General features: G+C 36.9%; 5 protein-coding genes and 1 non-coding gene across 8 annotated transcripts; 4 read left to right on the top strand and 2 right to left on the bottom strand.

The window, feature by feature from the left end:
- Window positions 1–781: 781 nt before the first annotated feature.
- LOC110753731 (Zim17-type zinc finger protein) lies at window positions 782–2,534 on the top strand. The gene is made up of 4 exons (XM_021954680.2): window positions 782–1,003; window positions 1,190–1,287; window positions 1,555–1,812; window positions 2,103–2,534. The coding sequence occupies exons 1-4, from the start codon at window positions 883–885 to the stop codon at window positions 2,274–2,276; spliced, it is 651 nt and encodes a 216-aa protein (XP_021810372.2). The 5' UTR covers window positions 782–882; the 3' UTR covers window positions 2,277–2,534.
- Window positions 2,535–3,442: 908 nt separating this feature from the next.
- LOC110753778 (uncharacterized) lies at window positions 3,443–9,135 on the bottom strand. 2 transcript variants are annotated; one of them, XM_088245430.1, is made up of 14 exons: window positions 8,660–9,135; window positions 7,258–7,369; window positions 6,322–6,434; window positions 5,915–6,037; window positions 5,589–5,794; window positions 5,422–5,497; window positions 5,218–5,304; window positions 5,028–5,108; window positions 4,856–4,888; window positions 4,691–4,744; window positions 4,563–4,604; window positions 4,193–4,271; window positions 4,033–4,123; window positions 3,443–3,900 (listed from the first exon to the last, which is right to left on the bottom strand). In XM_088245430.1, the coding sequence occupies exons 1-13, from the start codon at window positions 8,825–8,827 to the stop codon at window positions 4,053–4,055; spliced, it is 1,245 nt and encodes a 414-aa protein (XP_088101556.1). In that variant the 5' UTR covers window positions 8,828–9,135; the 3' UTR covers window positions 3,443–3,900; window positions 4,033–4,052. The 2 variants fall into 2 exon arrangements, with proteins under 2 accessions (XP_088101556.1, XP_021810437.1); XM_021954745.2 differs by having other exon boundaries at window positions 4,033–4,103; window positions 8,660–9,134.
- A 1,774-nt stretch (window positions 9,136–10,909) lies between these two features.
- On the top strand, window positions 10,910–10,982 carry TRNAA-UGC (transfer RNA alanine (anticodon UGC)). The gene has a single exon. It is a non-coding gene; the product is annotated as a tRNA-Ala (tRNA).
- A 2,916-nt stretch (window positions 10,983–13,898) lies between these two features.
- On the top strand, window positions 13,899–16,634 carry LOC110753761 (Tetratricopeptide repeat (TPR)-like superfamily protein). The gene has a single exon (XM_021954717.2). It carries the CDS (start codon window positions 14,033–14,035, stop codon window positions 16,439–16,441), a length of 2,409 nt encoding a protein of 802 aa, XP_021810409.1. The 5' UTR covers window positions 13,899–14,032; the 3' UTR covers window positions 16,442–16,634.
- A 2,247-nt stretch (window positions 16,635–18,881) lies between these two features.
- On the bottom strand, window positions 18,882–19,875 carry LOC110753763 (uncharacterized). Its single transcript, XM_021954720.2, has one exon. The coding sequence runs from the start codon at window positions 19,774–19,776 to the stop codon at window positions 19,276–19,278; it is 501 nt and encodes a 166-aa protein (XP_021810412.1). The 5' UTR covers window positions 19,777–19,875; the 3' UTR covers window positions 18,882–19,275.
- Window positions 19,876–21,322: 1,447 nt separating this feature from the next.
- On the top strand, window positions 21,323–24,035 carry LOC110753762 (putative polyamine transporter At1g31830). Of its 2 annotated transcripts, XM_021954719.2 has the most exons (3): window positions 21,323–21,692; window positions 21,782–21,860; window positions 22,500–24,035. In XM_021954719.2, exon 3 carries the CDS (start codon window positions 22,539–22,541, stop codon window positions 23,955–23,957), a length of 1,419 nt encoding a protein of 472 aa, XP_021810411.1. In that variant the 5' UTR covers window positions 21,323–21,692; window positions 21,782–21,860; window positions 22,500–22,538; the 3' UTR covers window positions 23,958–24,035. The 2 variants fall into 2 exon arrangements, with proteins under 2 accessions (XP_021810411.1, XP_021810410.1); XM_021954718.2 differs by lacking the exon at window positions 21,782–21,860 and having other exon boundaries at window positions 21,323–21,717.
- The last annotated feature ends 216 nt before the right edge of the window (window positions 24,036–24,251 follow it).

Below are 24,251 nucleotides of genomic sequence, written 5' to 3'. Positions count from 1 at the left end.
TACATTCAGTTTTCAGATTGACACACAAAATTATGAATTAAATATATGCAAGTCTGGAATGAGGGTTACTCATGATAGAACAATTTAAATCAGACGCATTTAAGTACCAATCACTATAGAGAAAGAAATCATGGTTTAAAACCTAATTGGCAGTTTCAACTTTTTTCGTTTATGAGCTATAGAGTGGAGATGGCTTTCCTTTCCCCAACTTTAGTGAACATTAGAAATTTTAACAAGTGAATTATATCAAAGGTGATTCAATGGACACTAATATCTCTAGACACCCAACTACAATTACAAATATACCCACAAAAAAATAACTCTTAAAATGCGCTCTCTCTCTCTCTCTCTCTCTCTCTCTCTCTATGTATACATAACTTAAAACTAAAAATAAAAAATATAAGGAGAGGAAAACTAAAAATAAAAACATAAGGAGAGTGAGGAGCTAGCTAGCCACCCTCCTCGCTGGCCACCTCCTCCTATGCACCGCCCGCCCTCGCCTCATCCTCACCCCCGCCCTCTGGGCCGGCCAACCTTGTCCTTTTTAGTCATTTTGCAATTGGTAAAAATGCCATTGAATTTAAGTTATGGGTGTCCATATGGAAACTTACAGAGATCAAATGAAAAATAAATAAATAAAAAAAGATAAGGTGGTCCGGTTGGTCCTCCAAACAAGAAAGGAAAGGGAAGCCAGTTGGGCCTAAAATTCTAACAGAACCGGAGCAACCCGACCCGTACCGAGATCAAGTCCAGACAGAGGAGCTTAAATGATGCTAATCCATCCAGGTCCACGTAACTCCCGCGATATTTTTTCAACAACGACTTTCACCATCATCATCATCATCATATCTGATTCTGATTCTGAAACAGTTGCTGTACGCCATGGAAGCCCTAATCAGCTCATCTTCTGCTACGATCACGTCATCCTCTTCTTCCTTTTCCATTTTCTCTCCCAGAAAGACTCTCCCTTTGCGACCTGTTCAGCTCCCTCTCGCCTCCAAAGGTAAATTTTTTCTCTTTTGCTCCTTTTGGTTGCCAATAAATCATTAGAATTTTGAAAGCTTTGATCGACGTTCGGAAGATTTCAAATTCGTTTTCCATTTTCCCATCAACCAAACAAAGAAATTTAGAATTATTATTAATTTGATGGATCTCATTTATCTGATGGGAATTTAAATTTCGATTTCAGGAAACGAGAACGAATCCAATCCAAGTTCGGATTCCAAAGACATCAAAAACCTTCCAGTTCTTAGCAATCGCCATCTCTCCCTCTCACCACTCTCCAAGGTATTCTATCTAAATTTCGCAAGCTGGGTTTTTTTTTTTCCCCTTTTTTTTCCTGACTATGTTGGGTAACTAGGAGAAATTTAAGCAAAATATTGAGTCAGATGTTTGACGTTGTTGCAAAATTGATCTGCTTTTTTTTCTTCTTAGCAATAGAGTATGTTTTTTTATTTTTTTGTTACGAAGTTTGTATGTTAATAGAAAGTGCTTGTGGTGATGATATTTTGTTGTGTTGAATGAAATTTTTATTCATTGAAAACATAATGTTAGGATGCGGCAATGGGACTGGTGATGAGTGCGGCGACAGGACGAGGGTGGACCACAGGTTCCGGAATGGAAGGGCCTCCTGCTCCTGCTGGGATTCACACCCACTCAAGCACAGAGAATGTCTCCACTTTTCCCTGGTCTCTCTTCACTAAATCGCCTCGCCGTAGGATGCTTGTAGCTTTCACTTGTAACATTTGTGGGCAGCGGACAACACGGGCAATTAACCCCCATGCATACACCGATGGAACTGTCTTTGTGCAGGTAGAATAACTTAGGATTTAATCATGGTGCTCAATATTGACTGACTATTATGAATATATAAATAACAGTGTAATTCAGAAGTGAGTATACCAAAATTTGTGAAGTAACGTTACTTCATGATGTTTCACTGAGTATTTTGTTTGGCTGATGATTTTGGACAAGTAATTCTGGAGTTTTTGAAAAGATAAATAACATTGTGGTCTTGAGATAAGCTTTTAACTGAGTATTATAGTGAACTGCACTAAGAAATAGTCTCTAATGGTTATTCTTCTTTTGTTCTGGTTCTGCAGTGTTGTGGATGCAATGCATTTCATAAGCTCGTGGATAATTTGAACCTGTTTCATGAGATGAAGTGCTATGTGAGCCCAGGTTTTAATTACAAAGGTAATGGATGGGATGCTGTTAACTTCAAATATCTGGAAATGGATGATGATGATGAGGATGGCATGTTTCCCATCCAATGAGGTGGATGGACCACTCAAGGAGTATGTATATTCTGCACCAATGTGTTGGAACCTTTGATTAGTCTTCACATGTATATATCATTATCTAGGTTTATCCTTGTCATCACATTTTTAAAATTCAGCATTGGGTTGTCTAGAAGCTTAGTAAGAGATGTTTGAACGGCTAAAAAGATTACAGATTACTCTTATCTGGAGCTTATGTATAGTGTGTCTAACAATGTGCAAATCTTAATGCAATGCCTGAATTTTGAAGCTTTATTCAACATATTCAACGGCTCTTCTTAAGCTGTTGAATGATTTATTCTCTTTAGTATACTGTTGAATGATTGTCTAGCCTGTAGCAAATTGTTTTGCTATATTTTTAAACATGAGCAATTCATTGTGGCTGCTGTCTTAAAATGAAGGTATTTAGTTTGCTGTCTATTTGATTGCATCGTTTCTTTGCCTTTTCATTGAATGATTCATTCCAACAACTGCTTGTGCCAAAGGATAAATTCTTTATTGGTTGAGATTCTGGTGCTGAGGAATTTTTCAGAGATATAACAGATAGTCCCTTAAGAGCTTCTCCTTTGCATATTCCATCCTCTTTAATTGTGCAGGCTTTTCTTCACCTTTCCTCTCCTTTGTTTGTTCTATCATCATCACCTTTGCAATATGATGGCACTCAATGATTGCACTAGTCAAACCCTCTCTCAAGACACAAACCCACTTCATTTTCCTGCATTTGTGAGTTGAATCACTGTTCTCCAGTCTCCACATAATTGCCACTGAATAATCAGTATCCTGACTTAAAACTTACCAACACAGAGTCCCAGCTACAGTCGATCGAGTTTCCTTTTAGAGAGCCCATTATCTACCGTCGAAAGAGTCTCACCGCTAATATTTCTCTTTGCTTATGTTTCTTAATCCATATACTTGCTTTCAGAAATCAGATTAGTTCAACTTTGTTGGAACTATTAGAATTAGTCTTTTCATCTCAGAACCAACCCCGTAGATCGGTTATAACAAACAAACAGAAAGGGCTGATATATGTTTACATAGTTATTATCATCTCCCAGATCATTTCCTAAATTTGCACAGCAAACTACAGGAAATGCCATATTTTGGAAATGATTATCTAATCAAACCTTTGCCTGCATGCTATTGGACATGCAGAAAATGGAGAATGAAAGAAACAAATGGAGCTTTCAATTCTTCAAATCCAGAGTCATCATGTAGCATTGACATTACAAATAGAAAATTTATATATATATATATATAGAGGGTTTAACTGAGTTCAACTCAATTAACCAAAATGGTTGCATAAGTCTCATTTACAGTGTATAGTTAAGGTTTAAATCCAATGTCATCGGACCCAGCTGATTTGAACTGCTAAATGCCCCAATTAGCTTTGGGAATGTCTGCATAGCAACTCTGATTAGCTCTTGTTCTTGGGTTTGTTTCTTTCTATAAATTGAAGGGCTCCATAAGATCAAATTTTGTGCTGGAGAGATCTATTGCTTTATGTTAGAATTATATATAATTTAGATTCTCACTACGTAGAATCCACAGATATGATATTGCTGATTTTGTGACTTGAAATAGGAGAAGCCCTTATCATTGTACTCTGAACAAAGCCGATTATCTGCACAAATGAAAAAAAACGAACAAACAAAAAAGTGTCATATGTCAATTAAATCCATGAACCAAGAACAACTGATACATCAGAAAAAAAAGGGACTCTCTTTTGTGTGTTCATAAAATACCAAATTCTCACCATTGCAAGGCCAATGCACATTATACTAAAGCCAGGGAAATAAAATGGCGCTTCTTCAGACAGGAACAAAGCTGGATAAATAATAGGAAAACTGGTCAAATTGAATTAGATTTATGATTCTATCCAAAAGGAAAAACAAAATAATAAAACATCCACAAACCTGTTAGAGGACTAAAAATTAAAGGAGAAACAATGTTGGCAAAGGAACTTATGCCTGAAATACATCCTTGAGCCTTTCCCTGGTAAGAGGTTTACTTTGTAAATAAGTTGATTAAAACATATATGTACATATGCACGTACGTATATATATAGCCAATGGGGTCTAGCCCAGTGAAAAGGGCCTTAACTTGTAGACCAATGGTCTCAAGTTAGAACCTCATTGGCACCTTGATAGTGTGTGGGAGAAAACCCCCCCTTCCCCAATATCGCTTGTATCAACAACAAAAAACTTGATTAAAACATATATGTACATACGCACATACGTATGTACTTACGTATGTATGTCAACACTCTCCCTAGTAGAACTATACCTGCTCATTGGGCCCAACTTGTTTTGATACAATGCTGCGTATCTGTTGACAGTCAGAACATATTGTCAGTCGTAGTTCAACAAACAGAACATAATAGGTTTTACCAAGATTTAAAGCAAAAAACATACGCTTGGCTGCACTAAAAACCCAAAAGCAGAAAACAGAGTAGCGGCATAAGGAACCTGCAAAGTTTGAAAATGTCTCTCAAGGACTTTATAGAACAAAGGACACTAAATATGTGAAGAAACATGCAGTGGTGAAGGGAGTTTGCAAGTTGTTCAAAAGGAGATTACCCAAACTGCCCATGATATGCTGTTGAGAAACATCTGCACAAGACCAGATCTAATGGTCAGAAACGTATTTGAATGAAATGTGTGATGATCTCACCATCATGAATTGACAGTGACAAAAGTAATTGGAGGGCAATCATGGAAAATATGGAAGAGTTGAGGGCAAGGCACATACGTTGAAACTGCCCAATAACAGCCCAATTGAAAGCAACTTTTCCTCTCCTATAACAGGTGCCAACATAGGCATGAAAAGCAGCTGCAGAATTCACAAATAGCAGAGTGCTTTTAGAAAAATTAAAAAGCTGAGAAATATATAATACACAGAAGAAAATTATGTAGCAGCATAAGGTTTAGGTATAGCTAGCCTGTGAAACGGTTCCTGATATCCCCACAATCAACATCAGATCAGCAAACTGGTTTTTGTTGAAGTGAAAACGAGCCTTCAAGAAATACTGCACGGCAATGGAAATTCCTCAGTCAACTATATGAGAATTTATTTCAATGGCATCAATTATTAAGAAAATAAAAGAACATGAAATTTGGCAAATTAAGGTGAAAAACTAATGCACCATTAGTGAAGCTTGCAGGCCACCCTCTGCCAGACTCTGGAAGAAGGAAACAATTGCTGCTTGTGACAAGGTCTTACTGCAAATGCAACACAGGGTTTTACAAGTTATAGCTTTCGAAGATATTGGGAGGATTTTCGCCATGGCGGGTTATCCATACAAACTCTTACCTGCTCCTCAGCAAGCAAATCAAATCCCCTGCAGAAGGAACCTTCTTATACACTTGTTTTGTCTCCGGTGAGTAGCCATCTTCTTCAATGGCATCTGATCCTCCCTTCAAGATAGGCTGCCTCAAAGTACCATCCCCGCCCGGCAAGCTCTCCTTGAGAAAAACTCTCATGTAGATAGTTGCCAGCATTGATGTAAAGGCAGCAACCTAAACCAAGCAAGGACTTTTTAGAACCACATCTGGTAGCCAAATTGTTGGCTAAATAAGGAGACTTGAAGAAAGGCTAGCCTTGTTTGTGCTATTTGTTAGAGCTTAAGAAAAATTTACCTGAAATGTTGAAGCAGTGGAGAGGAAACGAGCTGCTAAGGTTCCACATACAAATGATGCTGAAAGAAAACCAGCTAGAATTCCGAATGCAGATACTCTTTCTCTCTCAGAAACAGTGTCTGCCTGAAATTGAGAAAGTTGCCTAGTTCCAATTAAGAGCTCAAATTCCCCTACTCAATACAGTATTAGTAATTTCTCAATGATATCCGATGATCAAGATAAATCATGTGAAGCTCTTTTGTTTTGAAGAAGTTTATTCTTTTTTTTACAAAGCAAATAACATTTCTTATTGATTTGTCTTAATTGGAGCGTGCTAGTGTCAATCACTCAGAAGAGTAATAACATTTCTTGTTGATGCACGGTAATAACTTGACGTCCATATATATATGCACCTATACTAAACTTACCACATAAGCAAGAGTAAGGCAGTTGATGCTGCCTTCGCATACCATGGCAGTCAATGTCCTCAACGCAAAGTAAGCATAAAAGAAGTTTGTCTCCCTGCTATACGCCAATATCACTGCCCAATAGAGAAGAGGCACACGTAAGTGCCACCTTATTCATCAACATTAGCAATTATTACTAAAAAGACAAAGTAATAGACAATCGATGCCCCCACCAAAGATGGGCACTCTTTAATTATCTTACTATTGAACAAGGACAGCACAATTTTTTTTTAAAAGTGAAAGTTAGGTGTTAATCAGCCATTGATCAATTATATTATTGCATATGCAATGGGAATTGGAAGTAGTGGGTGGGAACCACAAGGTGTGGTGCGGTTGGCAAATTGTCATCTCCCGTTAGCGAGTTACCTAGTACCTCAATGACAAAGGTTCAAAACCCGTTGGAAACACTTTGTGACAAAGGGCAAGTCGAATCCCGAGCGGTGATTAATCACACCCTTCGAGTGTGAGATCATCTTGTGATATTTTTAAAAAAAAAATAAAGAAGTAGTGGGTGGGGTCCGAATCTCATAAATACTTAAATTGAAAGTTGTTTTGGGACGTCTATGAGTGAGTGGGCCTCCTGACCATTTATAAAATCTGAATTGTAGCGCGAGAGCAAATAACTTTGACTATTGATATAACATTAGATTTCATGTGAATCAATAGTTAAAAATCGCTCATTATTCACATATCGACAAGCGAACCAAGCATGCTCTTTGTTTTTTTCTTGTGGGATAATGAGAATATTAAAGATATGGAATATGCTTAGCTCAAAGATGGGTACCACGCTTTAAGGTCCAAAGCTAAAATGGATACCGACGCAGGCGCATGCAACAAAGCACTAAAGAAAACAGACAAGCACATTAAGTGTAGGCAAAAAGATATTTATACAAGTACCTAGTGGAATAATGGAGAGAGTCAATGGGACCGTGAGCAGAGACTTCCTCCCATACACGTCCGATAGGTTCCCAATTAGCGGAGTCATCACCACCGTCCCCAATCCTATGATCTGAACCACACACATATCATATATATGCAGGCATCAAATTAATTAGAAAGATTAATATTATATATCCTTCCTCACATAGTACTTCATTTTGATAACAGAAGTGAAAATTCATCTACACATGTGACTTTAAAATCTCAATCTTTCGGTTAAAGTATATTAGGCAATATGAAAAAATGCTCGACGCATGATACTTTTGTTTCGAGACTGTGAATTTGAACCTTTAGATCATTGAGCAAGCTGATTATTTGTGTCCTTCATTTCATGACAGAAGTCCAACCACCCCTACCCACCCTTCTCGACCAACAAATAAACTCATTAGAAACATGGTATCAGCTAGGATTGTGACTTTGCATATGGCAACTTGGGTTGGGGCCAAAGATTTGTTTGGTTGCTGGGAAAAAGGATGAGCTTGGATGGGTGCTTCAAATTTGCTATCTATATCTAAATGTGTGTGATTAAATGTTAATAAATCAACTCAAATTAAATGGGTAAGTGTAACAATAACGTATGGCCGTGAATGGGCAATTTGGTAGGTATGAAGTTTAGTTGGGAAGATATGAATATAGACATTTTCAGGGTTTGCAAGCTTCAACTCACGTACACACGTTTTGAGTATTTATGTTTGATACACGTATCTAAAAAAGATAAATATCTAACTATGCATAAAACAACCTGATTAAAATGGTTAAAAAAAATTACTTGTAAAAGTAAGATTAAGTTATTTTCTTTTGACCAAAAGTATAAAGTTGAAAACGCCTAGAATCCACTTAACTCTTTGAAAAAAAAAAATGCATGTTCTCTTTGTCAGCAACCTTTTTCTTTTTTATTTTTTTTTATTTTATATATATAGTTTACTTAACCATTTCTAAATAAAAAGGTTTCCAACAAAATAAATAAATAATAATAATAAAATAATTTAAATGTGCTTGATTCCATTTTTTATTTTTTTAAATTTATATATAATGAATTTGCAACATACCCAGAAAAGAAATATGAATAATTTTCATGATAGATATCATTTTGGAGGAAGAGAAATTGTTCAAATAGAATAATATACATTTATATTGTAAAACTAGATCATAATTTTGGAGGACTCTTTATTTTATTACGCTAGTTTCTCAAATAAGAAATGAAAAAAATAATATTTATATTGTGTTTAAATTATTAAAGAGTGAATTAAGTGAGGGAGAGGGAAGAACAACTTAACCAAGAGTATGAAAGAATTAATATTAATATATAAAAAATGAAACGGCAAGGGAAAGCGAAAAAAAATAGGGATAAAAAACATACCGCTTGTTGAAAACCAGAGAGGTAAATGGCAAGAGAGCACTCATCTTGACCAGGGCAAAGTGCCAACATGGTGATATCAGTTATGGCTGGAATTACCATCAAGCTTGCAAACCCAGACAAAAACACTGTCATATACAGATGCCTCAATCCTCCAATACCCTCCTCCATGCCTCTCTCTCTTCTCTCTCTTCTCTCTCTTCTCTCTCAAAGTTTCTCCCTCTCTCTCTAGCTTAGTGATCTCAAAAAGTTTATAAGATAGGTTTATAGTTTTTTTGTTTCTATAAATACAATAAAACGTAAGCTTCAAATGAAAAAGCAGTGTGGCTCTCTAGTCTCTTAGGTTTTGAATTTGATGGAGTTTGAAAAGAGCAGACGTTGCTTCTTCCGCTCTTACGTTTGCCTTTTTGCTTTGGCTTTTTACTGTGTGTGTGTGTGTGTGAGAGAGAGAGAGAGAGAGAGGGGGGGGGGGGGGGGTCGGCATTTCTGATGAGTGGGAGAAGTGGAAGGGGGGTGGTTTTAACCGACCAATGCTGCAATGACAAAATGACCCATGACAAAGAAAAAACGGATATCATACGTTGCTTGTAAGTTTTTCTAAAGGTAGGCCAGTAGAAGGCAAAAAAAAAGTCAATTTAAAGATAAATTGAGGGGGACCTCCATTGATCTGACATTTAATAATTGACTACCAAACTTTTAACGAACAAAATTGATCTTGTATAAATAGCTTAGCCTCCAAAGATTTTTGGGTGCGGCCGTTATTATAATGATCCTTTCTGATTAGTGATATTTTTGACTGAATTATGAATGTAATCATAGAATTTCTCAACTAAAAAAAAAAAAAAGAATCCATCCCAAAAGTCAGTAAGAGAATTAAACTCTGATGCACTACCGTCTAATGAGCCCAATATACTCCAAGGACTGCCCAAAGATGAAGATTAAAATTCTCATCAGGTTCCATTACTAATGAAGTTAATAATAGCATTGGGGCCTTGTGTTTGCTTATTTGGTTCTAGAAACTTGTCTCCTTTTAATTGTCATATTATAAGATACTAGCCTCTCCGCACGCGCTTCCGCGCCTGCAGAGGCTTTTTTTAAAAAAAATTAAAATTTATTTTAAAATTAAAAAAGATAATGGGTAGTTGTGTTCCATAAAAATAGGCCATTATCTGATTTTTCTTTTAATTTTAATTTTTTAAAATATAAAAAAGTGTGAATTTACCATATTATCCTCATTTAATTAATAATTTCAATTCTTAATATTTACATTAACTAAGGGCATTTTCTGGTATTTTGAATGTTTCACCATTCTCTGCCTTTTGCTTTATATATATAGATGATCATCAAAGTTTAAATACAAAACATGTCTATTTAGTTAGCTGTCAAAGCTTCTCTTTCCGCTTGCATATTCTTGTTATCTATATATATATATAAAGCAAAAGGAAGAGAATGGTGAAACATTCAAAATACCAAAAAATGTCATTGGCTAGTGCAAACATTAAGAATTGAAATTATTAATTAAATGAGGATAATATGGTAAATTCGCACTTTTTCTTATTTTAAAAAATTAAAATTAAAAGAAAAATCGGATAATGGATCCTATTTTTATGGAAAACAACTACCCATTATCTTTTTTAATTCTAAAATAAAATAAATTTTTTTTATAAAAAAAAGCCTCTTGCAGGCGCGAAAGCGCGTGCGGAGAGGCTAGTGTTATTAATGTCCTAATTCTCTGCATATATATTCTCAGATCAACACCATCTGCTCAAGTTTATTGTTTATTTGTGAATTGATTAGTTCTCTTTATCATCAATAAAAATAAGGAGATTTAAACATTGAACATCTTTCAACATTATGAAGAAATGTGCAGAAATTTGAATATTGAAATCTTTCAACATTACTAATAATTAGTTATTAATCATGTTCCTTCATGAATTAGTTGTCAGTTACATCAATTGTTTGTACGACCAGGTTCCATCATTGTCGGTCCATATATGAAATTCGTAGAACAATTAGGCTCATAAAATTTGCATGCATTCGTAAGCTTCGTTTGGCTTGGCCAAGGAAATTACCATGAAAGATTTGCTGCAACGTCATCATCCAAGATTTTGTACAATTAAAGATTCCGCTTCTTTCTTCTTTCTTCTTCTTTTTTTTATTTTTCCCCTTTGGGATCTGAGATTTTACCGAGTTATGTAATTTTTCAGATTATAGTTGACTAAATAAAAGGACGGGAATCATTTTGCCAATTGCGGGGATGTAGCTCAAATGGTAGAGCGCTCGCTTTGCATGCGAGAGGTACAGGGTTCGATCCCCTGCATCTCCAACTTCGCTTTATTTTTCTCTTTTCGTTCAATTCTATTGAAATGACCAATTTGACCATTTTCAAGCACTCTATTGAAGGGTCAACGTTTTGTTCTACTTTTTTTGGGCATGCATGTGGTGGCCAGCCACGTCTTCCTACTTCCAAAATCAATTTCATGTCTACTCATTTTAGGCACCTAAAGAATTACACATGAACCCAGCTTTTTTTAGATAGGCTTTTCATATGAGTTCAACAATGTCATGTATCTCACCTCCTCTGAAAAAAGTTGGGAAAGGAATTGGCTTTTAAAAGCATTTTCCAATCGATAATTTTCCCTATATTCTCACAGGACATTCAAAATTTAGCAAGGTGTTTAGTTTTCACTTTGCAGAAGGAGGTTCCGACAATTCAAATCTCATCAACGAAAGTTGTTGAGTTGAAGAAAAGCATCCCAAATATCATCAAGCGTCATTGTCGAATTGATTAGCAAAGAGTGTGGATTTGAACAACTGTGTATAAGACTTAAAAGCAATAGGTAACCTATCAAGTCTCATGATTGTGTCCTTCGACCCCATGATTTGAGCTCCTACTTTGGAGTTTATGTTCTATAAGCTTGAAAATATATAATTAGTTGTAGGTTGAGATAAGACTCATCATGATTAGAAAGACAGGCTATACGTACCAACTAATACACACAACTCATACCCTTTGACGGTACCTTTTTGCAACCCAATATATCAAATTAGGGTTGCAAATTTCTGCTCACCACCAAATACATAGATTCTTCATTCTCGAATGCCACTTGTTTTCACACCATTTTAATTTGAACCAAACTCCATCTGTTAGTTTAATTAATCTCAAATAATGTTCTCTCTCTCTCTCTCTCTCTCTCTCTCTCTCTCTCTCTCTCTCTCTCTCTACCAATCCAAGATAAACTAAACGTGTGTACGCGTCGTTTTCATTGGCAACAGCCTCCAGCTCCTATTATAGGCTTTGCATGTGAGCAGTCGGTGTGTGGCATTTTATACGTACAATTAAATAATGGAATGTTATTAAAATAATGATTGAATAAGTACCGACTAGTCTATCAAGACTGTGCTATGATCAAGTTAAAGAACCTTGTTTCATTAATTCAGATGTCATGGAGAATTCTGGGTTTCGTGTGAGTTTGATATACATCGTTGACTCATTTCATGTGTTAGGTTACGTTTTTCTTAAACTAAGCGTTGGATAACGTTTTTCTTAAACTAAGCATTGGATAAGTTTGATTCTCATTCTCCTCTTCTTTATTGGTTTGTACGGTATAAAATGAGGCTACACCTACACCTACACCTGTACATTTGCCTCTCTCTATCTCTCCCGATCAGTCTGATTAGGTCTCCACGTAACCGGGATAATGTGAACTTGATATACACGATTGGTTTATTCCTTGTTACGGTGAGTATTTGGATCTTGGTGGTTGTCTTGACCCTGTTGACTTCGAATATTATCACAGCTAAAACTCGTTTGAGCTACCTTCCAGACAAAGTCAAATGGCTGCTACCGTTTAATTTAATATTAATCAAAACTTTCAGTTGCAACCCAGATGGCGAAAACCCTCATAGCCAATTCCTATATAAAGCTCCATGACAATGGAATGTTCATTGGTAAGCAGAGCATTGATTAAAGCTTAATCAAACACACACAGAGAAAGCAGAATTGAGAAAATGGGTTTGATCAAGAGAGTGCTATTTCGGCATGGCAGAGCTCGGATGAATCAAAAGAGCAATCTGATCACAAGCAATGCCTTAATGGAGGCCATTGCAAAAGTAAATGGCGATCATCAGGAGGGCACTAATGTACTTTCACATCAGACTCAGGAAGATGGGGTTGTGAGAATGAAGATTTTGGTAAGAAGGCAAGATTTGAAGCAAGTTCTTGAGCTCATGAATGGAGGAATCAACAGTCAAGCATCAGTTGTTAGGCCATCATCTTTGTGTGTGGAGCAGAGGCTAAGTCTTTTGAGAAAGAAGCATCTTCTAAGAGCCAGTTTGGCTGCCAAGCACAGCCGCCAGAGTTCATGGCGCCCTGCACTACAAAGCATCCCTGAAGAAATTTAATTAAGCTTTGATTAAACTATGTTTTTCGAGTGATTATGTTCGACTAAATATGTTTAACATCTCACTTTGATCACTGTAAATTTTTTCCAATTCATATTGGTTTTCGAGTGATTATGTACAACATAATGAAACTTTCCTTGTTGGTTATATGATAGCTTGCTAATGCTAGCTCTAGCTTAGCTTTCATGAAAACATCCAAATAAGAATTGTAAGAGAGGATTTCTATTCATATATGTGGAATTAAAACACTTTTTTTTAGAGAATATTGATAAACAAAAACCTCTTATGTCTACTTGCATAAGTTGATCTGCCTAAATTTTACCTTGATTCTTCCTTTTTTTAGAGAGAATAAATTTCCTTGTAACCGGTTAATATCCTTTTGTATAGAATCCGTCCTAGGCGCGCGCCATGATTCAATACTTAAGAGAACCAAAAGATGAAGCACAAAATGTAATTATACAATCATTTTGGGCCATTGATGAGATTTTTTGTAGTAATATAATACAAATTTACTACTATATGTTCATTCTGGAATGAAAAATTGGCAACCATTTATTAGTGGTGGAGGGGCCATAAGCTTAATTATATCGATTTTTGTGTGTCTCCGCATGATGGAAAAAATGGGAGGTCAAAGTATGGTTCCGCCCTGTAGTAACGTGATAAGTGTTGTAAACAAAGAAGAAAACAAACAGCTTTTACATGAACTTTATTTCGGCTTAAAATAGCTGGGCCCAAAAAAATTTGGGCCGGTCCAGACCATTACTGGTGCATATATCCATCTAAATTAAAATTAATAAAATAAGAGTTGATAATACCCAGTTTAAAACCTAATCAGAAATAACGGCTACTCTTCAATACCCGCGAAGAAGAAAGAGGAGAAGGATAACGAGAAAGAGAGAGTCGCTTTTTCCATTGTGAAATGAAGTTGTAACGGCTATTTTTCCAGCGCCTAAATCCTGAAGCCATTCAAAAATGCCTGCAACTCTCGCTCACAGCTCTTACCTCTACAAGTCCACCGCACCGCCAAGCATTTTGCGAAAACGAGCCGCTGAGCCCAAAGCTAACCAAAACTCCGACCAGCCAAAATTTCCTAAATTGGTTCGTAGTATCAGAAAACAATCAAAGAATTCAAACACCTGCGAAGTCCAAAACTACGCGCTCAAACAGGCACTTCGTGAGCATATTGAATCTGGGTGCATGGAGGATGCACTCTGGGTGTTTGAGAAAATGAACCATTTGGATACATATTACTGGAATGTGATGATTAGAGGTCTCACTGATAATGGGTTGTTTCGAGAGGCGATTGATTTTTATCATAGGATGCAGAGCGAAGGTGTTCGAGCCGATAATTTTACCTACCCATTTGTAATCAAGGCGTGTGGTGGATTGTCATCGTTGGCTGAAGGCCAAAAGGTTCATGGCAAGTTGTTTAAAGTTGGGGTGGATTCAGATGTTTACGTAGGGAACGCGCTTTGTGCTGCTTATGCAAAACTTGGTTGCATAGAGTATGCAGAGAGAGTGTTTGAAGAAATGCCTGTTAAAGACTTAGTTTCTTGGAATTCTATGATTGGTGGGTATGTTTCTGTTGGGGATGGTTGGAGCTCGTTGGTGTGTTTGCAAGAAATGCAGGTGCTTGGGATGAAGCCTGATAGATTCAGTACGATCAGCGCTCTTAATGCTTGTGCTATTGAGTGTTTTCTCCAAACTGGGAAGGAAATACATTGCCAGGTGCTTAAATGTATGCTTGAATTGGATATCATGGTTCAGACCTCGCTTATTGACATGTACCACAAATGTGGTAGAGTGGACTATTCAGAGAGGTTGTTTGATGAGATTTCTACCAAGAATGTTGTGGTTTGGAATGCAATGATACATGGATATACTCTAAATGCTCGTCCATTTGAGTCACTTTCTTGTTTGAAAAAGATGCAGCAGGCTGATAAATTGAATCCTGATGCTATCACAATGATAAATTTGCTCCCTTCGTGCACGCAAGTAGGAGCCCTATTGGAGGGTAAATCTGTCCATGGTTATGCCGTTAGACGAGGGTTTCTCCCTCATATCATCTTGGAAACTTCTCTGATTGATCTGTATGGTGCCTGTGGCAGGATGAAATCGGCAGAGCGTATATTTGGTCAGCTGGCTGAAAAGAATTTGATATCATGGAATAGCATGATTTCTGCGTATGTACAGAGTGGACAGAACAAGGATGCCTTGGAACTATTTTGGGACCTCTTGAGTAAACATCTTGAACCGGATGCAATTACAATTTCAAGCATCATACCTGCCTATTCTGAAGTAGCATCACTAGGGGAGCGGAAGCAAATACATGGCTATATCTCAAAGTTGGAGCACAATTCAAATACCTTCATCTCGAACGCTACTGCTTACATGTATGCAAAATGTGGGAATCTAGAGACTGCACAAGAAATTTTTGATAGGATGATATCCAGGGATGTCAGTTCATGGAACAGTATCATTATGGCTTATGCCATTCACGGGTTTGGGACAAAATCCATTGAATTGTTCTCCAAAATGAGAGACAAGGGCATTCAACCTAATGAGAGCACCTTTGTTTCCCTGTTAACAGCTTGCAGTGTCTCGGGCATGGTCAATGAGGGTTGGAAATTCTTTAACTCGATGAAACTGGACTATGGTATTGATCCTGGAATAGAGCATTATGGTTGTATGATTGATCTTCTTGGTCGAAAAGGCAATCTTGACACGGCCAAGATTTTTATTGAGGAGATGCCATTGGTGCCCACAGCAAGAATTTGGGGATCATTACTTACTGCAAGTAGAAACAACAGAAACATAGAATTGGCTGAACTTGCTGCTGAGCGCATTTTATCCTTGGAACATGATAACACCGGGTGCTATGTCTTGCTTTCGAATATGTATGCTGAAGCTGGGAGGTGGGAAGATGTCGAACGGATAAAATCTCTTATGAAGCAAAGAGGACTAGAGAAAACTGTTGGATGCAGCTTTGTTGAGACCAATTGTAGGCCTTACAGATTCATCAACCAAGACAGGTCCCACGTCGAAACTAACACAATATATGCTGTTTTAGATATAATTTTGAGGAAGATAAGGGAAGACAAATATGTTCATAGCATCACCAAGTTCAGACCGTTGGATTTGAAGAGAAAGAGAGCAAGTTCTGCAGAGAGTCACAGTGTAAGATTGGCAATTTGTTTCGGGTTGATCTCCACAAAACTCAGAAGCCCTGTTGTTGTTAGGAAAAACACGAGGATCTGTGATGATTGCCATAATGCTGCAAAGAAGATTTCAGAGATAACCAAGAGAGAGATAGTTGTAGGGGATTCTAAGGTCTTTCACCACTTCATAGACGGGAGTTGCTCTTGTGGTGATTATTGGTAACTTTGGACTAGTTTTATAGAAAGTTGGTGTATATACTCAATATTGTCAAAACTGGATGAAACATCAGGAATTGTTAAGAGAAAGAAAAAATTGTGGTGATTATTGGTAACTTTGGACTAGTTTTATAGAAAGTTGGTGTATATACTCAATATTGTCAAAACTGGATGAAACATCAGGAATTGTTAAGAGAAAGAAAAAAAAAATTATTCCGCCGCCGGGAGTCGAACCCGGATTAATCAACAATCCTTTTAAGTTGTGCTACAGCGGATTTTGATGCTCACAATACAAGTAAAATTTATATAACTAATATCAAAACTGAAGACCCGTGCACTGAAAGGGCACCCACCGGTGTTAGGAGGGTTTTCTAGGCTACTATTTGTTTTCTTTTGGGCTTCGGCCTATGTAACCAAAAAGAAAAATAAAAAAGGTGTAGTTATTTTCAAAAATCGGACTATTAAATTGATATAAAAATCAAAAAAATTCTCTCAACATGACAAAGAAAAATATTACCATATGAAGAGTTAGTCAGTGCAAAATGATAAGGAAAAGGATACCACATTTATGTATCACATTGTGTAACAGCTTATCAATAGAGGTGTGGCCCATTATATTGGTGGGCTCCATGTCTATTAGAGAAGTGGTACACAATGTAGTATATAAATGTGGTATACCTAGCATTACCCAATAAAAAGATATAAAATTAGCTATACAAAATAAATCTATGAAGTTAGTATATTTTTTTATACTCTATTTTTCTATTTTCTTTCGTTGTAACAAAAAAATAATATAAATATATGTACCTAACGGATGTCCACTTAAAACTGAATTCATAATAGTGAAAATTGTTGGACTACATAAACGTTTTTTTCTTCTATTTTGATGTAACATCTCCCTTGATGACGTACGTGCTTCCCTCATGAGAAGATTAGCACTTAAGTAATCTCCTATTAAAGACAAAATCCTAGTCATAATAGTAATGACAGTGCTCCCAAAACGTCGTAGTCATGGTCCCATGAAGGAGTTGGCATTTGGAATAATTTATTCGAAACATGTGAAAATATATACCCACCAGTCTCTGAGCATATTTGATGTTTGAAAATTTGCTACCACAACATTTTGAAGGTTTGCTTGGACACCGAATCTTAGTGATGCACATGCATTGCATAATTATTATTGGACCAAAAGTTTACCTTATTTCATGCATTAACAGTACGTCAATGCATATTTTTGGTCTTCAAAATGTGCTACCAACATTTTCAAGGTTGCTTGACCCCAATTTCATTGTGATAAAAATGTAATTCTACTCGTTAAAGATAGAGATTGAATATTATGTCGAATTGAGAAAACTTCACTTGTGCTCAAATTAAATTTGAAGAAAATTGAGTAGAAATGAGCTTTGCGCAATGCGTGATGTGATGTCTTTAAAAGATATGAATATTCTATATAGAGAATTTTGAGTCCCACATTGAAAAACTAAATAAATTTTTTAGTGTTTTTAAGTGTGTGTCTTCCCACATAAAGTATGTGAAAGACAAGCCTAGTGAAGTTGGAATTAGGGCTTAGCCAATCTAAGGTAAAGCTCAATCCTTATTTCACTAGGCCCATCTTACATCTACCTTTTATAATTAACGGTATTCTAGGTATTTTATTTGTGTATTCGTTATACGCATAATACCCAAATTGGCTCTTTTTTCTTTGACAATCCACAAAAGCGGAAAAAACTAACCAATAAAAACAGAGCAAAAGAATCATAATAATATGCAACCCTATTGTCGGAAGAGCTAAAGAGAAGGACCATAAGAAGGCATTGAAGGTGACAAAGGGTCGACCTCTACCATGGAGTCGATGGAGGCTGGGCAGTGGTTGGCTAACGGTTTTTTTTTTCTCTCCAAAAAACATGTTGTTTTTATTAATAGATTGTGCAGCAAAACAATAAAATAACATTATATGGATTTTATGCTTATTTGGCTCCAGTAGGTATTTGTAGTTGAAAAGGTTATGAATATTTTAAGTTATTTAATGGAATTATGTTTAATATATTATATAATCAAAACAATTTTCTCTAATATGTTTGATTAGATTAAATCTAAGGACAAATGTTTAATATTTCATTTGTGTCTTTTTCCATTATCAAAACTGTTCATTCAATCCAATCTAATCAAACATCAATTGGATCCGATCGGATTGAAAAAATCACAATCCAATCTATATTAAATCATATGTGAATTGACTAAATTGTATTGGTTTTGAACCGATGTACACCTCTAAGTTAAATATATTGTTACAAATTATTAACAAATTACATGTAGTTTAATGAAGAACAAGGGTGTCATTTAGATATGAATTATGAATTTAGATTACTTGAAATCGAGTTAAGAATTCAGACCAATAAGAGTTGAACTCATCCTTTAAATCGATTATACAATTCATCGCCCAAAACTTGAGGGTTAAACACTAAACTTTGATCATTAAAATTCAAAAAAGAAAAGCACAAAACTCATTCGGAGAAAAACCAATTCCACAAGAAAATTTCTCTCAAATAAAAACCTTCAAAATATACAATTCCACAAGAAAATTTCTCTCAAATAATTTTTTATTAAAAAAAAAAAAAATTCAAATTCTCTTCCACGAATCAATCATGTGTTCGGCGATTAATAAATCGAACACAATGTATACCTATTCACAACTCACTCACCACCCAAATAAAAAAATAAAAAAATGTAAAAAGATAAAAACCAAAATTCTGTACACAAAAGTCTCACTCACTCACTCTCTGTACTGTCTACCAGTCAAAGTCAACACATAACTTTCCAAAAATGCCCCTCCCCTTCTGTTCAGTCAACCTTCACGTACTCGTCGTCGTCCTCTTCATCATCGTCATCCTCCTCATCCCCAATCTCGCACCCATTCCTACAAACGCCCCCAAACACATCCCTAACTCCACTCAAAACGACGTCGCCGAGCCACGCGAAGCACCCGAGCCCGTTCGCGCCTCCGCAGACGCACTTCTCCCTGAGCATCCGCAACAGCCCCTTGTCCCCGACCTCGGGCGGCGTGGACATCGGCTGCAGGTAAGCCAAAGCCGCGTGCTTTACGAGCGGGTTCTTGATCGGAATCTCGTGCCAGCTGGAATTATGCGTCGGCGACATGATCGTCGGAGGCGACGCCGGCAACAGGTCCTTGAGGCTGGTGTAGGTGACGGTCTGTATCGTTATCATCTCGATATCGGAGATCTCGATTTCGCCGAAGCCGTTGGGCAGGAGAAAGCTCGGCGAATGGGAATGGTGATTGGAATTGGGGTCAGGGTTAGGGTTTTTAATCGCGGGGATCTCCATATGGGATTGGGGATCTCCGTCCTTGATTTTGATTAGGAGAAGTGATTAGAGTGAAAGACTGATTTTTCTCACAGAGAGTTTGCGAAGCGGGAGAAGAGGAGTGGTTTTTAGGCACTGAGGGGACTGTGCACGCGCTTAATTAGCGCGTGGGGGGGTCCGCAGATTGTTTTGGTGGGCCATATGAGAGTGCTGGATCCATGTGGGAGCACCACGTGTTTAACTAGTATTGGACTGAATCAGTTTGTTTTGTTTTTTGGCGGGGGTGACTATTGATTAAGCTTGGTTGTTCGTATGGATAACTAATTACTAGTATGAACACAAGTGGATATTCTTCTTCTTAATTTTTAGATTTATATTTGGTCAACCAACTCTCTTTCTAGGTTCCATACAAGGATTGACAGTTGCCACCGATTTTAATTTTCCAATACACTCGAAAATTATGCCTTAACATAAAATTCTATAGTTAGAATATAATTTATAAACTGGCGATGTGATAGGTTTATTTTTTCACCATAAAATTTAAATTTGAATCTGATAATAGTATGAATTCGTATTCAATAAGAAGATGTTTTCAGCAGTCAATTGGTGGGATTACATTTTTATAGGAGGATTTAGATTTGCGAATATAGTTGTACTTGTTCGTATAAGATACAAAACGAAAACCCTATCGAAGATGTATTTGTGTGTTGAAAGTTTTTATCAAGTATGCACAATATATTATGACAACTTTGACACATAAAATGCTATTCAGTTCAATACAACATTTGCAAAATAAAATAACTTGTCTAAGTCTTTGGTTGCATGGTAACCTATAGGGTCGGCCTTGAGCATGTGCTAACTAGTCAAGCGTGCGCTCAAACAACCATGAGCCCAAAATTCTATATGGCTCACCATATTAATTTGAATATTTGGTCCACTAAATTTGATTAAGCTTATTTGGAGATAAAGCCCATGGTGGATGATATGATAAACCTAGTTGGATAGCTCAAACTGTGACTCACCCTAGTGAGAAGTGGACAAATAAGAAATGATTTGTGTTTTTATAATCAGCAGGGAGATGAATCGAAGTCTAAATCTCTTTTAATCTTGGAAAGAGAAGTATCACTAAATTAAGAATTAGTTAATGAAAAAAATTACAAATGGTTGATTTCAAATGAGTATAAAGATTGAGGTCTGGAATTTAGGGCAATAGCATACCAATTCCCATTGTATTGGGCCATTCTCTATAAGACCATTACCATTTGAAGCATAGGTGGTGTTACAATTTGTTACCTACAGAAAAATTGCATCAATTCAAATTTTGTTTAAAAAAGTTGTGAACGATTCATACGTGATCTTTTTAAAGAGTATTCTGATATTCAAGATATCGATATAAAGTATTTTTAAAGGATCAAAATGGATTAATTGAAATCCAAATATATATATTTTTCTATATGTTCTCACACAATTACAAACTTTTGTGCACTCTTAACATATGTGGAAACCATTAATTCTAAACATTAACTAATATTCCTAAACTAGAAATACCACAACCTAAAAATATTTTTGTTGCCAAAGTTAAGAAATGGAGGAGGAAACTAACCCGCACGAGTACCCGTAGACACACCAAAAATCTCGACCAATCCAATTAACAACCCATAATTTCAACCCAACACTACAAAATTGTTTTTGATTATCTATTACAATTTACATCTAAAACAACCTTTGGCATCGCTAAAACAACTCTCAAGCACACTCAAATCAAATCTTTGTTTTTCTTTTTCTCCAAGTGCGTCGGCAATGCAAAACTCTCCTCACTCAGAGGCTGAAGCAGACTCGTGGGTGGACGCTGAGATAGACGCGTGGTGGTGGACACTAAGAGAGTCACTTCGCTAATAATATGACGCATCGGTAGCACCGCAAATCCACAGTAGTCTGTCAGTTTATCTCTTCCTTTTCATGGTTAGCTTCTTCTTCTTCATTACTCGTTTGCTTTTTACATTTACTTTACTTTTCTTATGTACAGCAAACCCTTTTGGCCTTCTTTTTGGTTCCTTTACTGAATTTTCTTGAAATCGGTCACGGATCGTTAAGCCAAAAAAGAGGTACTTTTTTGGGTTTCCTTTGATTGATTCCTTGAACCCTTTGTTGATTTGGAATTGGCTCAATTGGGAGGGTAGATTTGGTTTTTATGGCTGTTTTGAGAGAACCCACATTGCTATTTGGTTTATCTGATCAATTTGTGTTGCTAGTTTTAGTGCGTATTTTGTATTTGTATTTCTTGTGCCGATTTGCCTGTATTTTTTGTGTGGCTATAAATTCATTGCTTGATTTGAGATGATTCCTTTGTGATTTGCGTAAAGAATCTTACTTTTGTTGCATGACAAAGACTGAACAAACAATTGATTCTGCCCAATAAATACGATTCTGAAATGGTAAAGGAGTATGCTTTCTGTAGAGTTTTGTTAAACTTTTTAAGTGAAGTTCAATGAAATACTCCTGATTATGTGCACGGATTGGTCAGGGTTTGATTGGGAAAGTTGCTGGTTTTGAATTGAAAATTTATGCTACGCAATTTAATAGCTTGCTGATTACTAGGAACAAAGTAAACTTCTTATCATAGTGATTAGTGAATTGAATTGGTTTTCTCTTTGATGGGTACCCTTATACTGTAATTTTCTGTTCCTTTTCCAATTTGAACTTTCCAAATCTTGAAAACCGTGCCTTTCTATTGTTGAATGCAGAAACATAGAAACTCACTTGCTAAGCAAAGTAATGCTAAAATGTTGGACAACGATATTGCTGAGTATGTTGGTTTGGGGGAAGGGTCCTCTCACAACTTGCAGAAGTACCAAAAGGTTTCAGTTATACCTCTTGTATTCTTGATCTTCTATGAGGTCTCGGGAGGGCCATTTGGCGTGGAAGACAGTGTCCAGGCAGCCGGTCCCCTTTTAGCCCTTCTTGGTTTTCTGGTTTTTGCAATCATATGGAGTGTTCCAGAGGCCTTGATAACTGCAGAAATGGGTACTATGTTCCCTGAGAATGGAGGGTATGTTGTTTGGGTCTCATCAGCTTTGGGTCCATATTGGGGCTTTCAGCAAGGTTGGGTGAAATGGCTTAGTGGGGTAATTGATAATGCTCTATACCCTGTTCTGTTTCTGGACTATCTGAAATCAGCAATTCCAGCTTTGGAAAGTGGTCTCCCAAGGACAATTGCAGTGCTGGTTTTGACTGCGATTCTCACTTACATGAACTACAGGGGTTTAACAATAGTGGGTTGGGCTGCTATCTTGCTGGGGGTGTTTTCACTTCTTCCTTTCATATTCATGGGATTTATAGCAATCCCCAAGCTAAATCCATCCAGGTGGTTTTTGGTAAATCTGGACAGCGTAAATTGGACTTTGTATTTGAACACTCTGTTCTGGAATCTTAATTACTGGGATTCCATTAGTACTCTATCAGGGGAGGTGGAAAACCCCGGTACAACTCTTCCGAAAGCTCTCTTTTATGCTCTTATCTTGGTTGTGGTTGGATACATTTTCCCCCTTCTGATCGGTACTGGAGCTGTTCCAGTTGATCGTGAACTGTGGTCTGATGGTTATTTCGCAGACATTGCTAAAATGCTTGGAGGTGTATGGTTACGATCCTGGGTCCTAGCAGCATCTGCACTGTCAAACATGGGTATGTTTGTGGCTGAAATGAGCAGCGACTCCTTTCAACTTCTGGGTATGGCAGAACGTGGGATGCTTCCCTCAATCTTTGCCAAAAGATCTCGTCATGGTACTCCTCTTGTTGGAATTTTATTCTCTGCATCGGGCGTTATTTTACTCTCGTGGTTGAGCTTCCAAGAGATCGTAGCCGCGGAGAACTACTTGTATTGCTTCGGAATGATTATGGAATTCATTGCATTTGTGAAGTTGAGGATGAAACACCCAGCTGCATCGCGGCCGTTTAAGATACCTGTTGGTACTGCTGGAGCAATTTTGATCTGCATTCCTCCGACACTGTTAATTTTTGTAGTTTTAGCTCTTGCTTCTCCAAAGGTGATGGCTATAAGCATCTCTGCTGTGATCATTGGGCTTGTTCTGCAGCCTTGTGTTGAGTACACAAAAAAAAAGGGATGGTTTAATTTCTCCATGAATTCTGACCTTCCAGATATTCATGCTCCAGATCATCAGTGTAACGAACCTTGGATTTCATGAATTCTAGTAGCCATCTTGGTATTTTGACATTATTAGTTGTCTCTAAACTGTGAATCCTAGTTTTTTTTTGCCCTTTTACTTATTTCTTGAAATCTGTCTCATGCATACATTATGCATATAAAAGTATGTGGTTTTGCTGTGATTTGAACATTGATAAGGGTGAGAAAACCAATGTGCCGAAATTAGATCACCATTGCCGTCACCACTTGAACATCTCTTTCAGTCTTTATTGCCCAAGAGAAGACGATAAGCCCTCTAGGATTTTAAGATAGTTTATTCTTGGTTCTGGATTTT

Source organism: Prunus avium, chromosome 8 (genome assembly GCF_965620075.1).
Source record: "Prunus avium chromosome 8, drPruAviu1.hap1.1, whole genome shotgun sequence".
Lineage (NCBI taxonomy): Eukaryota > Viridiplantae > Streptophyta > Magnoliopsida > Rosales > Rosaceae > Prunus > Prunus avium.
This window is presented reverse-complemented; position numbering and strand designations above follow the sequence as displayed.

Coding starts and splice junctions, on each gene's coding strand:
- LOC110753761 (XM_021954717.2), top strand. CDS start 14,033: ATGCCTGCAACTCTCGCTCACAGCTCTTACCTCTACAAGTCCACCGCA.
- LOC110753731 (XM_021954680.2), top strand. CDS start 883: ATGGAAGCCCTAATCAGCTCATCTTCTGCTACGATCACGTCATCCTCT. Junction 1,004..1,189: donor GCTCCCTCTCGCCTCCAAAG/GTAAATTTTTTC, acceptor TTTCGATTTCAG/GAAACGAGAACGAATCCAAT. Junction 1,288..1,554: donor CCCTCTCACCACTCTCCAAG/GTATTCTATCTA, acceptor ACATAATGTTAG/GATGCGGCAATGGGACTGGT.
- LOC110753763 (XM_021954720.2), bottom strand. CDS start 19,776: ATGGAGATCCCCGCGATTAAAAACCCTAACCCTGACCCCAATTCCAAT.
- LOC110753778 (XM_021954745.2), bottom strand. CDS start 8,827: ATGGAGGAGGGTATTGGAGGATTGAGGCATCTGTATATGACAGTGTTT. Junction 7,370..8,659: donor TCTCTGGTTTTCAACAAGCG/GTATGTTTTTTA, acceptor TGTGTGGTTCAG/ATCATAGGATTGGGGACGGT. Junction 4,745..4,855: donor GCATATCATGGGCAGTTTGG/GTAATCTCCTTT, acceptor CAAACTTTGCAG/GTTCCTTATGCCGCTACTCT.